Raw genomic sequence first — 14,861 nt, 5'->3', positions numbered from 1 at the left:
TGATGGATAACCCTAGATAGGCTTCTTTTATCACATGATGGTTGCTTGGGTAGAGATTAGGCAGGCAGATCCAAAGGGTGCCAAGGAATATATTAACATCATTGAGCAGAGGTGGGATTATTGGATGGATAGAGAATTACAAGTAGCATGTAATATTTTGTTCATTCATAATTTCATATGCTTGTTCATTAATTATTAATTTATTACATCTAGCAATCATTTGTTTATGAACTAATTAGATTGCAAAATCTATTGACAACCTTCTACCTCTACCTAAAATTCCAGCACAGCATCCCAATAACAGATATGGACAAAGAATTTCTGAACACCCTATGCAATGTAATATATAAGATAGAGCCAGATCCAATAGTAGCTGCCTAATATCCGGAAGATTAAAGGTATTTTGAGTGTCATACAGGATTACAACTTGGTCAACTCATGCAAAACATTGACATCATATCAAAGATCACCTACTCGAAATCGGACCCCATGTTGGCTGGCTGGCGATAAAAGTTGGTAGACCTCTGTACCGGGCCCAAACCGACATAGAAATGAGTGATGAACCAGGGAGGAAAAGAAAGAGAAAGAGAGGGGGGAGGGGGGAGGGAGGGAGAGGGAGGGAAGGAAAGAGAAGCCGGCAGAGACACCGGCGGTGGCCGAGATGGCCGTGAAGGCCACCTGAGGGCCGTCGAGGCCTCCCGAACTCTCGATCCTCGGTGAGAGAAAATTCGAGAAGAGAGAGATAGAGAGAGAGGGGAAGGGAGAGAACAAGAGGGAGTGGAAGGTGGTGGGAGGGCATCGGAGGGCTGCCAGGTGGCCACTGGATAGCCCAAAATGAGGCTGTTTCGTCATGTGAGCTCAAAATCGGGGTTCACCCTGTTCCGTTGTGTTTTTTAAAAAACATGATACATAGTGAAGCCGGCAATAGGATTTGCCAGCTTCATTTTGTGTTGTGTTTTTTGAAAAATACAACACCAGGGCAAACCCCTGTTTCAAACCCGCAATCGCCGTGGGACAATTTTGGGCCATCTGGCAGCCACGGCAGCCTCCCCCTACCTTCCGCTCCCTCCTCTTCTCTTCCTTCCCTTCTCTCTCTATCTCTCTCTCTTCTCGCATCTCGCGGGAGGACAGCAGCCTCGGCGGGCCACCGCCAGCCTGTCCCTTTCCTTCCCTCTCCTCTCTCTCTTCCTCTCTTTCCTTCTTTGTCGCCCTGTCTTTGCCGCCATTCTGAATTGGACATCTGAACCACACCGATTAGCTATTGGTACTGTTCGGCATGCTTTGAATCGTTCAATTCAAGGCCGTTTGGCGAACCCTACATCATATAATAAGTGTTTGTTTCATAGACCAAACATTTAAGAAGGCTCCCATAGCTTTGGTGGTAAGCTAGCTACGTCAAGCAAAGAAAACACGAATCCAAGTATTTTCAAACACTGACAATAGCTGATCTATTAATTTTTGATTAATAGTATCTGATGTGCGATTTTCTTGATTGCATTTGCAATTGAATGGCGGTTCCACTTTAGGTAGACATCCTGAGGAGGTTGGCAATCTGAATCCTCTCATTAATGGTCTCTTCCAATGGCTATGAGTGTAAGTGTTCTACCTTTGGCCTTATCCATAGCAAATAAAGAAACCATCTCATACAAAAGTGTCTAAATGATCTTGTATATGTCCATCATAATCTATGCCTCAGACTGAAGTATATCGAAAAAGAAGTGGAGCTGAAGTACAATGATCCACTATACAATGACTTTGTATATAATGAAGATGATCTGATGATTGGTTGGCTTGAGGGCAGCAATAGCTAGTGCTAGATGAGCAAGGATTACATTCTCGACTAGTTTATAGCATCAACTTGGGATAGATGCAGAACAATGTGCAGAATGACACATGCTATACTCACATCCAGCCAAGAAGCCCCAAAGATCGAGAGAGAGCTGACCATTACAAGCAGGGATTCAGGTTCCAATGGGACATCCTGAAACATCTCGTGGGACATCGGGATGGGGTACCATACTATATGTTGGGACAGGCCGTCCCACTAGCATCCCAGCATCCTAATTGGGACGTCTTGGGCAAGGTTTCATAAATCAGTTCCTACTTGATATGGTATGGTACCTACCAGACCATATCGATCCATATCGATATTAAAAAAATCAAAAAAATTTTCATCCATCACCACTAAAAAAACAAAAGAAAACCGCACTAAAACATACCGAACCGGACTCGTATTGCACCGAACCGGACTGAACCATCTGGTTTCGCGGGGTTCAGGCCCGTACCGTACCAAGCCAATCGGTACAGTTCGGTTCGGGCCATATACTGAAAAACCAGCCTGAACCGTTCTGGTTCCCCGTCGGTATGGTACGATACGGGATGTACCAGCCGGTTTGGACTGATACAGAATATCATGATCTTGAGACATCCTCTGTCCCAAGTGTCGAGACAGGACGGGACAGCAATGCATCTCATTCCATGGGAAAATCAGGACAGTGCCATCCCACGGGATTTAAAACCTTGATTATAAGACTCTACAAGATTTATCATCTCGGTACCAAACTCGTACCAGTACATGCTATTACAGTATCAATATCTCATACTGTATGATAAAGTGACATATCAGGTATTGGTATCATATAGTGTAGCGTACCAGTTTTATCTCGAGACATTACGGTATGCCTGGCATGGTGTAGAATCGATCAATACACCAAACCTTGGGGCTCCATATCTTAGACATCCTACCAAAGATTTGATGGAGAGATGCTGAGAAAGGCTACCATAGTACCTAGTCTACTCAAAATGATGGGCACAATCAAATCACCCAATAGAGCTTGACAGACAGGCATCTAGGAAAAGAAAGCAATTCCTCATGTCAACAAGAAAAGAAAAGGAATAGGAACTATAGTTCCATTGAAGGGAGTTGATGATGAGTCTGTTCACTCTAATTCTAAGACAATGAGCCCTTGGATAACCAATTGACTAGAGCATCTTATGATACCAGCAATGATGACAACAATAGTTTGAGTAACAATGCATTTTGCAGCTTGAGAGGTAGCACTGGACATGGTACGACTGCATATATCTCCATCTCAGGATCTTCGTGGATCCCAACACACCATATATAAGACCATGGTGCATGACTTTTAAAGCCCAAGAGGATACTATTATATATAGGAAATCAATCTCTTGAGGTCATTGTTACTGTAGATGACCTTGAACATGGAGTGGGGTCAATAGATGTATCTAGATCAAGTCATACACCAAATCGTATTCTAAACGACTAGGCTATGATCCGCATAGATATCCTTCGTCCGAGACATTATATTCAAGTGGGCACTATCCTTCACAATCCAGGTAGCTCACAGGTTATATTTTGCTGCCATGATCCTTGAATGGCCGATCCAATATCAGGGAAAGGATCGATAATTCGATATCAAGATGGCTATCCAACAGGAACATGATATGGGATGCAGGAATGTATGGTTGATTATCAAGAAACCTGGTGTAACATTCTGGCCCTAACTATGATCGCGACCCTGACATCTACGAGGGACATAGACACAACATAATTTTATATGTTTTGCATATTTTGTGTTCTAAATGCATTGATGGACTCCATTTGTTATATTGTGTATAATACAAGGATTGCCGAATCATCTCGAACTGGATGGTTCAGGGCGTTCCAAGCCATCCCGACGGTAAACCGGGACGGTTTGGCCGAGCAGAACGACACACTAGAGGGAGAGGGAAAGAGGGAGACAGAGAGGAAGGGAGGGAGACAGGGGCAATGCTGCCAGAGGCCAGCGGTGGCCCGCTGAGGCCGTCGAAGGGCCATGAAGGCCTCCGCAGCTGTGGCCCTCTGGTGGCTCGGCATCGCCTGATAGGACATTTAATCGAGCAAGATAGAGAGAGGAGAGCGACAATATTGAAGGGAGGCACAACTGGTGGAGAGATTGCCAGAGGGTACCGAATGGCTATCGTGGCCACCGAACGACAGAAAACACGCGGGCAGAGCCACAACCGTGGAACAGGGACGACCGTCACTGTTCAATCATCGATTTTTTTTTAAAAACGAAGATGAATAGTGAAGCTGGCAATGGATTTGCCAGCTTCACCAGGCAGACCCATTGTTGGCTTCATTATTTGAGGATTTTTTTAAAAAAATATAAGAAAAAGTAAAGCTAGCAATGGGTGTGCCAATTGTGCCAGCTTTACTTAAAAAAAAAACCTAAGATTGTCGGCTTTACTTAAGTGAAACCGGCAAATCCATTGCTAGCTTCACTGTAATCGAGATTTTTGTAAAAAAAATCCTGTGAAATAGGGACGATCGTCCCTATTTCATGCTCGCAGCATCGGAGGCTGTGATTGCGCCATCCAACAGCCATGACAGCTAGTCGAAGATCCTCCGGTGGCTTCCCCTCCCTCTTTTTCTTTTCCTCCCCTCCCTCTCCCCTCTTTCTCTCTTTTCCTCCTCCCAGTTCCCTTCTCCTCTATGTCGGTTCACACCGGTCTGGTCCAGTATGGATCCGTACCATCGACCAACCAGCACAAGCTTCGATACCGAGTCCTCCAACCTTGGTGTATATTCACTTATAAGTACTTAAATTGTATTTCAAGTCCATTTAGTGACCCAAAAAACATCAAAATAAGATCAAAAACATAACTGAAAAAATGATTAAAATACGACATAAAAACAAAAATTGAAAAAATAAAAATTTAAAAATGGCATACTGGTCAAATGACCAGTATGCTACCTCGTACTATGTGCCGGTATGATACCAAACCATAATGATGGCCAACCGGTATGGCAATAGGTACTGGTTCGGTGAACCTACTTTCAATAGTCATAAACCTAATTCTACATTCAAAAATTCCAAGCATTGACCTCCAGTAAATATGATTGTTCATGTGCTCATTAATCTGATTTTTTTATCAAGGCTTAAGGAAAGTTATAAAATAAGAGATGGAGGTTCATTAATAATAATAACACAAGCTAGCTACTCTAATTCCTCTTCCCAGGGAAAACATATAGCAAGGTGTAGGCAGATCAATTCTCAAACATTAACCTAATTCTAGAGAGGCCAGAAATAAGAGTTTTTCCATAGGGTATGTTTAGATCTATAGAATAGTTCTTTAACTTCTAATCACCCATCATGGAGATCAACAATATCCAAACAATTATATCAATGTAGATATTTTAATTATTGGTCTATATAAAGAGTGAATTTCCACATTGACCCTTATTGGAGGAGTTTGTATAAGAAATCTTATTTTTTTATTGATCAAAGGGGAAATGAATAGTTTATAAGATAAGGAAGTCAATTTCTAAAGCATTTGAGAAATTTCCTCAAGTGGTCAAAACTTGCAAACTTCGGTATACCATCAATATACAAGTAAGGAACCATCTAAAATAACTTGTTCTTTCTATATTAAGCAACCTAGGTCCTAGAGTCTTCCCCAACTAATGAATACCAAAACAGCCATGTTTTAGTCAACTCTATCTCTCTCTCTCTCTCTCTCAAGAAACCAGATTCCCATTAGTAGGCAAGAGAAAATATTTAGGGCCTGTTTGGATACTTAGGATTTATAACTACAATAAAATTCATGATAGGATTTAGGTTTTGATCCTGCAGGATTATACAGGAAATGCTATTGGGAGAAAAATCCCATTCATAATTGATTTTGTTCTATGTTTGGATCCCCTCTCTCCCCCTTCTTTAATCCCGCTGGGAACAATTTGTGCCCATCATCTATTGCACTATGGAATAGCCTAAATCCTTCAGGAGGAAATTAAATGTGGTAACATCCGGCAAAATGCCTTCTTTCGTCATCCGGTGGACCATTTCCTTGACAGACTTGAGATAGCCAGCGTGGATGAATGAGGAGGAGGTTGTGGCCATGGACATCTCTAGGACATTCCTTCAAGCATATCTTGGGCCTTGCGGAGCTTATCGACGATACACCAAGCATTGAGGAAAGCAAAGGTCTGCAATCAGGGGGGGCATGATCCTATAGCCATGTGATGGAGGAGGGTGTAAGCACCGGTGAAGTTGCTAGGGTGACAAAGGGCGGAGAGTAGGGTGTTGCAGACATGGGTGGTCTTGGGGTAAGAGTCTAAGAGAAGAGAGGGAAGTAGTTGAAGACCTCGATGGTGAGGTCTACGAGGGTGGCGCGACCATAGGCATCGATGATAGCAATGAAGGAGTCGGGGAGAAAGAGGAAGGGAGAGGGTGCGCATGTTGGCAGCGGTGGAGAGGGGGTGAAGCAGGAGGGAGGAAGGATGGGCATCCATGGTGGAAGAGGATCGGAACAGAGAGTGAGCGGAGCATTAGTTGGGTAATGAAGAGCAAAGGAATCTACAAAACTGGGCATGTCATCCCAAGTCTATCACAAGAGGGGGGATAAGAAGAGAAGCCTGATAGTTATAGGATTGAAATAATGTCCTCTTAAGGACTTTATTTTTGTCCTATGGGATTAGTATAACTCAAAAGGTAGCTATCCCCAAGATTAATCATCCAAACACTCATCCTTCATATGTACTGAATTTTTATCCTTGGGATTGTTAAATCCTATAGGATTGGCCTAAATCCTAATCCAAACAGAGCCTTAGCAAGACAAAAAGATGATTTCTCATGCCTCTAAGATTCTCAATATACATGCTTGCATATGCATAGCATGTGCCAGAAACAAGCTATTATGAAAATTCTCTAGACCTTTGAATAAAACTTTATAATAAACTAGCAGAATACTTCAACAAAAATTGAACAGGGATAGGATGATAAGGGCACTTAATCAGTAGAATTGCCATATTATTGTAGAAAAACATAGTAATGAAACAGTAAAACATAAAAAAAGGCACAAGAAATAATTAGAGGCCAAAATAGCTTAAATAAGGGTGCATTCGCCATCTATAAAGTGCATTATCAAAAACACTTTCTCGATATGGCATGCAATATAGTGTACCAATATCTACAATCTCAATACCGGGTATCGTATCAATACCTTACCAGTTCAGCACGATACTGTCGGTACAGTATGGTATGCACCTTGTACTGAAATAACTCTCTCATAATTTTTCTTAATTTTTATCTCGGTATGCCTCGATACAACTCGGTAAACTTCGGTACATGTCGGTATGTACCTTGGTATGCCTCGGTATTGGTTGGTACACCATGGTATGGGGCATACAATGTGGTATGGAGCTTGTGCCAACTCGAAGTTGAGTTTTGTACCAATTTCCCCTTGGTATGATATGGTACATCCCATACCAAGTAGTATGGAGTGATACGGCAGACCATGTCAGTGTATTGTACTGTCATTTGTTGATATGATACCAATACCTAGGATCTGAATCCTTGCTGCCATCCAAGTTGGGACATTAAACAGCATTCTCAGGTAAATATTTTCCATGAGAAAGATTAAAAAATGGGGGTTCTAAAGGGAAGCCTAACAATGCAGATAACAGCAAGGGGTTGGTTCAAAAATCTGTCTGCCACTTCCTCTCTCCATTATGTCTGTATCATTTCCAACTTGGCTGTTTGTTTTATGTATCCTTCTTTATTATACTTCCAATCTCATATTGGATGCCTAAGATTTTGCTCGCAATTCCATCCCAATCCCTCTTTATTTCCCCAGTAAGCATTCATTCTTGAGCCAATTCTTATAGTAAACAAATGAAATTTCAGCCTTTGATGCATCCCATCGATCAAATGGAAGTGTGTTTAAGAATCTTGATCGTATTGCTCCCATCAGTCATTGAATGCTCCTTCTTAGATAAATAATATCCATGCACACGTGGAGATACAATAGAAACTCTAGCTCAAGGGAGCCTCAAAGTAAAACTTGTATATTTGCTGTTTGTAATTATATTAAGGCTTCTGTGTGTAGCTAGACTTTGAGATAATGGCGCCCCACATCTCAAATCAATAACTATAAGAAAGTATGAATTCACAAACATGGATTAAGTAGTGACATCTACATCCCTCTGCTTTTCTCTTTCTCTTGAGGCTGAGCCTTGGCGCAATAGCAAGTTGCTCCATTATGACTTAGACATCACAGGTTTGAAACACAAAATAGCCTCTTTGTATGCAGAGCTAAGGCTGCATAATCAGACCGTCCTCGGACCCCAAAATAGCAGGAGCCTCATGCACTAGGCTGCCATTTTTTTTTCTCTCTTACTTTATCCTCTTGTTCCTTCTCCTCATTCTAATTAGTCTTTCTTTGTTCTTGATTATCTCTTACAAGATTTCCTTGCATCCTTTTGGTTACCTTGTTCTAGCACGTCAAGTTTGCCAAATACATCTAAGGACAGAGAATCTTGATCAAGTGTTCTATCTCAAAATCTTGAAATACAGAAATCATATAGAGGATGGTCACTGAGGGAAATATATATTTGTAACTTAAGTGTAGGATTACATCCACATCCTCAACTTGAATTTAAAGCTCATTCTATGTTACATAGAGAATTTAGGGATTCTTTCCTACCTTACTGTAGGCCATATGAACATCCACCTTGCACACAATCCCTTTCCTCAGTTCTATTTTTGACATCTCAGTTTATGCATATTCGAACATCCCTTCAAGAATTTCTTTTCCCTCACCACAATGTGATCCCAAATAGTTCTCTTTGACTAACTCAGTGCCTTTGTGAAAAGCTGTAAATATCTGCTAACATGTGTATATATCATGATCAGTACATGTTCAAAGGCTAGTTTATGCAGTAGATTAATATGATGGAATAGCGAAAGCAGAAAAGAGGTTGAGATGAAGAAAGCGTACCTGAACGGTCACATCTGGTTGTGCCCAGCCCTTGACAGCATTCGAGAGTAGAGCATTATCCAAATGATCAATAAAATAAAACCTGTCTTCAGTCTCTGTATAGGAAGTAAATAATCTGCGCAACCTTAGTCCTGACAAAATATCCGTAACAACTGGCCAGGAAAGATGTTTAGCTAAAAGAAGAGCTGCCCATATTTCATCTTCAGTGTGGATAGCACCAATTAATAAGAGACCCTGTTTTGCTCTCTGCATTACTTCCAGAACCTCAGCAACTTGTCCATTATAATCATTGCATGAGCAGCAATGTTGCATTTTGATGTATCTAGTATAAGGTCCTGCATTTGACAACCACAAATCTAATCCTCTTAAACAGTTTATATTCCATTCTTTTGGACAGTCTTCCAATGGCTCTCTGAAGGGACAGTTAATATGCACAGGGCCATATGGTGCTTGTGTTGCACTGTATGCAGCTGAATCAACAGTTGTTAGGACCATTCTTGCAGGTATTTGATCAGTGGGCGGAGGAAAACTGAAGAAAGACCTCACAAATTTGCCAAAATGGTTGACCTAAACGAAAAGTAAATAAACTATAATTGTGATAATTCCGTGACATGTTAGAGCATTTACACAAGTAAATGGTTGATAAAAGATCTGGCTGTAGAAAACAACAAGATTTTGAACAAATTTGGTACTAGGACATTACCATTGGCCTAATCATTATGAGATATTTTGCGAACAGAGAGCTATGAATTAATGCAAGTGTCAGAATATCTAATACACACATGCAATGCTAGTCCTAATATCTTCATTGTTTGGCACTTCTTATAAGAAGTTTAAACATTTGGTTAAACAATATAAAATATCGTGAAGATCTGTTCTATTCCTGTATGTTAGACAGCCATCGCCTTGGCAAAACCATGTTTCACATACTCGAAGATCATTTTACATTTTCTAATCCAGGTAGGTGAACAAAATCCCAATAAATAATCTAGAACATGCATCACACAGTATACAACATAAACCAAGCATGTAAGCTACAGACACTACAATATGTTAATAAATTATTGTTAAAAAAATCAAAACCATTATTCTGAAATATTCCACATAAAACTGGCTAAAACTATATAAATTCAAAAACAAAATCAATGAAAGGAGAAGATATACTTTCTGGTAGTCGAATTGTGCAGGCCAATGTTGTGATTTGTATATTAATATTGACATATGTAGCTTACCATCCTATTGTGTGCAAGTACCAATTCTAACTTTTCTAGGTAAGGTGGTAGGGGAAATATCATTATCTACTACAACTTAAGCAAGTATTCACGATATGTATTTAGAAACAGCAACAGTAAAAGTGTCATTGCAATATTGCTATAAGTACTCGTAGGAGCATCTGAGCCACAATCACTTTGAAATTTCAGCCAAATTGTTTTCAAAATTATTAGTCAGACAGTTTGAACAACATATCCAGAATACCATGTGCAAGTTACAGATGAATTTTGAACTGAAGTCTAAATGCTATGAGCCTATGACCAGTCAGGATGATGCTATAGCAGCAATTAAAGTCATAGATAAAAATTGCACAGGTTTGTCATGTTAAATAAAGCTGCTTATAATATGTGGGTATACTTAAAACACTTAACTATTTTAAGTTTAAACACTCCAGATGCTTGGATGATCTTCATGAAACAAAAACAAATCTGACTTTTTTAGAAAGAAAAAAACTTAAAACTTAATAAAACAGATGTAACAGAGCTTTTGATTTAACAGTTTCATTTGGAGCAACCTGGTAATACCAAGTTTTCAATATTCAGAATCCAACCTCAACCTCTGCTATTTTCACCGAGAGACACCACATATCTTAATAACATATGATATGATATTCAAATTTCTATTTTCACAAATAAAGTTTATTTCATACTTATTTATATGTCTTGTCATACCAGAAGCTTCAAGCATCTTTATAATCAAAATTATTTTTCAAACTGCTCTAGATATATTTTTCTTACTCAATTATGGGCAATTTTTTAGTTATGTTTTTGTTCTATTTTTGTCATCATGTATTGGATGTTCCGGTCATAAATCAGAAATTACATTCGAAAACTAACCAAATCAATAAGTTGGTGAGTCATGTGCAAAATTAAGATGACTCTGTCAAAATAACACATGCTTAAAAAGGTCGAGCCGCAACTCTTATAGAAGAGAAGAATAGTTCAACATACAAGCATGCCCCCAGGTTGTACACTTGGACAACCTTACATTTGGAGGGGGCATCATGATCTAGTCTGCAATGCTTTCATTAAAGATTGCTGTAGTCCTACACCCATACTCACCATACACTGATATCATGTGCACAAGCAAAGAACATTAAACTAATTTAGTTTTTCTATATGAGATTATTGATCAAAGTAGAGCTCCATTTCTTAGAGCAAAAGGACTGAGGTTGTCCTTTATCAGAGTCTCCCACTACATGAAAATATTAGGATGTAAACTTCAAAGTTCAAACCATGGATTGCCGACTCGGAACCAGGCACCGTGCAGGCCAGCCGACAGTACGAGTCAGTACGGTCGGGTACTGTACGCTCTTGTACCAGACCGTACTGGACTTGAACCAACAAAAAAACAGGGGGTAAACCAAGGAGGAAAAGAGAGAGAAAGAGAGGAAGGGAGGGAGGGAGAGGGAGAGGGAGAGGGAGAGGGAGGGAAGGAACGGGAGGCCCGGAGATGCCTGCAGTGGCCATCGGAGGGCCGCGGAGGTCGCTAGCCGGCTGTCAAGGCCTCCCTGGCTTCACGGTCCTCGGCGAAAAAAATTAAGAAGAGAGAATGAGAGAGGGGGAGGGGAGAGGAGGGAGGAGAATGCAGTGGGGAGACTGTCGGGTGGCCCAAACCCCACACTCCCACCCCCACCGTGGCTGTCACGGGTTCCGGATGGAACTCTGGTGTCCTTCCTGCCGCCTTCCCCTCGGTGGGCCACCGCCGACCACCACTAGCCTTCCCTCTCCTTCCCTCCCCTCCTCTCTCTCTCTTCCTCTCTTTCCTTATCCCTCACTTCGTTTTCACCAACATTCTGAATCAGACGCTTGAACCGCACTGGTTAGCTATCAGTACGGTTTAGCGTGCCCCGAACCACCTGATTTGGGCTCGGCAAACCATGCTTCAAACAAAGCATATGTTCAAGAGAGTACTTTGGAAGTCAATATGAAAAACCATCTGCCCCCAACTAATATGGAAATAGACAAAAGAAGCAGAGTTTCCATATACAAAGAAGACCTCAAACATGAATCTTTGTGAATAAAGATTCCCTCCATCTAAATCCCCAGTGACTCAAAAAGAATAAGTGGCCCCTTGGTCAGAAGGGCTTAATATTGGCTCCGAAGAGTTTTGAGTAACTTCTAAACAATCTAAAATTTCTAGCAAAATATGATGCGGTGTCCAAAACAAGCATTTACAGCAATGCTAAAGCAGCAAAGATTAAAGAAGAGAATTGAAAAACATATGAAGAACCAACATTGGTTTGCTCCAGCTCAATAGATCAGCAAATAAGAGGAAGAAAATATATCTCAAACCTGATCAATTGCTTGGTTTGCTCCTGCATCCTGCAGCTCTGGAGGGCGATCAGCTGTGAGTAACATAAGAGGTACACAATCATGACTAGCCTCCACAACCTGCATATGATGCTTGATGAGCAGGTGCCAAAAAAGTTGATAAAATATGCAATGTTTTGAAAGAAAAATTGAAATTAAAAAGACAAATTTACTGTCTAAGCAACTACCAGAGTTCTGCATACTATGTTGGATGAATGGTTGCAAAAGATTCTGATAAAATATCAAATGCATTGGGAGAAAACTTGAAATTTAAGGGGCAAATCTAGTATCTAGGCAGCTATCGTAGTTTCCCATATGAACCCAAACAAGTGAAGCTGAAGAGGTTTGAATTGACAAAATGAATAGTAAGCAGCACCAATAATCTCACATCAATTCAAAATTTAGCAATTTAAAAATATATAAAAGCACAACGATTGGAAACTGAGAAGCATAATAATCATGAGAACTATAAAACTTCAGATAGCCAGAGTTCAAAATTCTCACCGCGGGAAGAAGATTTGACACAGCAGTTCCTGATGATGTTATGACCACTGCAGGTCTATGAGATCCCCTTGCATAGCCAACAGCATGAAATGCAAGGGAGCGCTCATCAAAACATGATATGCAAGTTGTCGAGGAATGGCCACACGCACAAGTTGCAAGTGGAGATGATCGTGATCCTGGAGCTATACAGAAGTACTAAAATAAAGAAGTAATTATAAGTACAGCTAAATCATAGCAAGTCTCCCATTTACTGGTGGAACTCACCGTCAAACCAAGTCGAACACATTCTTCAATTATAAGTGAAGCCCACAGAGAATTGACATTGGCACACTCTTTTATCAAGCAACTGGTTCCACGAGAATCCATAAGCTGACAGTCACATAAGGCATCAAAACTAGTTTTCCACTGGAAAAATTCCACTTGAAGACAGTCTACCTTCTTTGTACACTACTAATTCAAGAATTCACTCTACAAATTCAACCATATATTTAGACATCTTTAAACATGATTACTATTAATAACCATGAAGAGTGGATAGTTGTAACATGCAGTAATTGCTCTATAACTAGCCAATTATTATAAGGGCATTTCTGTTCGACCTATAGCATGATTTTCCAGTCCCTAAATGAAGCCCCATGAAATTTGATTCATGGCACACAGAAATTAAATACAATAGCTATGCCAAAAGTAAAATTATCAGAGTGTATTCATAAAAAAATTATGAACAGAATCATAATAAAGAAAAATTATCAAAGTGTGTTCACACAATAAATAAGAGGAGAATCATACCATGTTACTTCCAAAAGAAACAGTGGATGAATGTCTAAAATAATAACGGCAACAACTTGGAGAGTCTTCCTGCAAAAATAATAATGATTCAAAGCAATATTTGCAGAACATGGGAACTGGAGCCTGCTAAAACCATTATCCAAACAGTAAGGGGTTTATGTATCAAAAGAGTTATCCAGAAAAGATTAAGATCTTCTACAAACAGCTTCCAAGATAAAAGAAAAATAATAAGATAAGACAAAATAGCATTCTTGAGCAGGGTTTTGAAAACTGGACCAAACCGCCCGTTTCAAGGCGTACCAAGCCAGATCGGCGCGCAACCAGGTCGGTTCGGCCCTAGTTTTCGACACCTAACATGGAAAAATAAAAAAAAAAATTAAAAAAATAAGACTGCCTGATTCGGCACCGAACCAGACGATTTCGTTTCGAACCGGGCGGTATGCATATTTACCGAGCCGAACCGTCCGGTTCAGCTTCTTTCTTATTTTCTAAGATAAAGAAGAAGTCTTCGACTTCTTCTCCGTTTCTCAATCTCTCTCTCACCTTTTCTCACTCCCTAACACCGAGATCGGCAAGAAGACTCCAAGAATCATGGATTAAACCCCTTTAAGATATGTTTCTCCTTCCTATCTCTTTTTTCTCTCTTCCTTTCCCTTTTTTTTGAAAAATTCATGAATAACGAAAAAATAAGGAAAAATCATGTCAAAATTTATTTTTTTGGTATGATTTTAATATATGTTATAGATCTATGAATGATCTACACAATGACACTAAAATCATTAATTTTCGTCAAGTATATAATTTTTTAAATTAAATATATATTTTTAAAATAAAAAATTATTTAAAAAATAAATTTTAAAAAATAACTGTAAAATCAAATTATTATTTAGGGACTTACAAGCTACTTTTGACATAAATTTGATACCTATTTATCAACGTTTCAATGCATCTTGTACATAGTAGCCTAGGCCTAAATTTGAAAAAAAAAAAATATTTCACGCATGTCCACTGTCTAAAAAAATTATATGTAGTATCCGTGATAAGATTCTACATGGATTTAAGATCAAATTATTTTTCATAATTTTTAAAATTTTGAACATATTTTACTTTAAAAAATAATAAATAATAAATAAATAATTTAAAAAATATAAAAAAAATAGATAAACAAAATATATCATTTTTACGTAATTATTGAAATGATGT

General features: G+C 39.5%; 1 protein-coding gene across 8 annotated transcripts in view; it reads right to left on the bottom strand.

Moving 5' to 3' along the window:
* The window catches only part of LOC105061098 (protein PHYLLO, chloroplastic), a 79,460-nt gene that overhangs the window by 29,721 nt on the left and 34,878 nt on the right, over nucleotides 1–14,861 (bottom strand). For all 8 annotated transcript variants that reach the window (XM_073257009.1, XM_073257007.1, XM_073256999.1 and 5 more), the window contains exons 8-12: nucleotides 13,659–13,727; nucleotides 13,134–13,238; nucleotides 12,870–13,064; nucleotides 12,348–12,446; nucleotides 8,782–9,348 (exon numbers count right to left, since the gene is read on the bottom strand). In XM_073257009.1, the coding sequence (XP_073113110.1) occupies nucleotides 8,782–9,348; nucleotides 12,348–12,446; nucleotides 12,870–13,064; nucleotides 13,134–13,238; nucleotides 13,659–13,727 (1,035 nt within the window). The remainder of the gene's footprint in view (nucleotides 1–8,781; nucleotides 9,349–12,347; nucleotides 12,447–12,869; nucleotides 13,065–13,133; nucleotides 13,239–13,658; nucleotides 13,728–14,861) is intronic.

Source organism: Elaeis guineensis, chromosome 1 (genome assembly GCF_000442705.2).
Source record: "Elaeis guineensis isolate ETL-2024a chromosome 1, EG11, whole genome shotgun sequence".
Taxonomy (NCBI): Eukaryota; Viridiplantae; Streptophyta; class Magnoliopsida; order Arecales; family Arecaceae; genus Elaeis; species Elaeis guineensis.
This window is presented reverse-complemented; position numbering and strand designations above follow the sequence as displayed.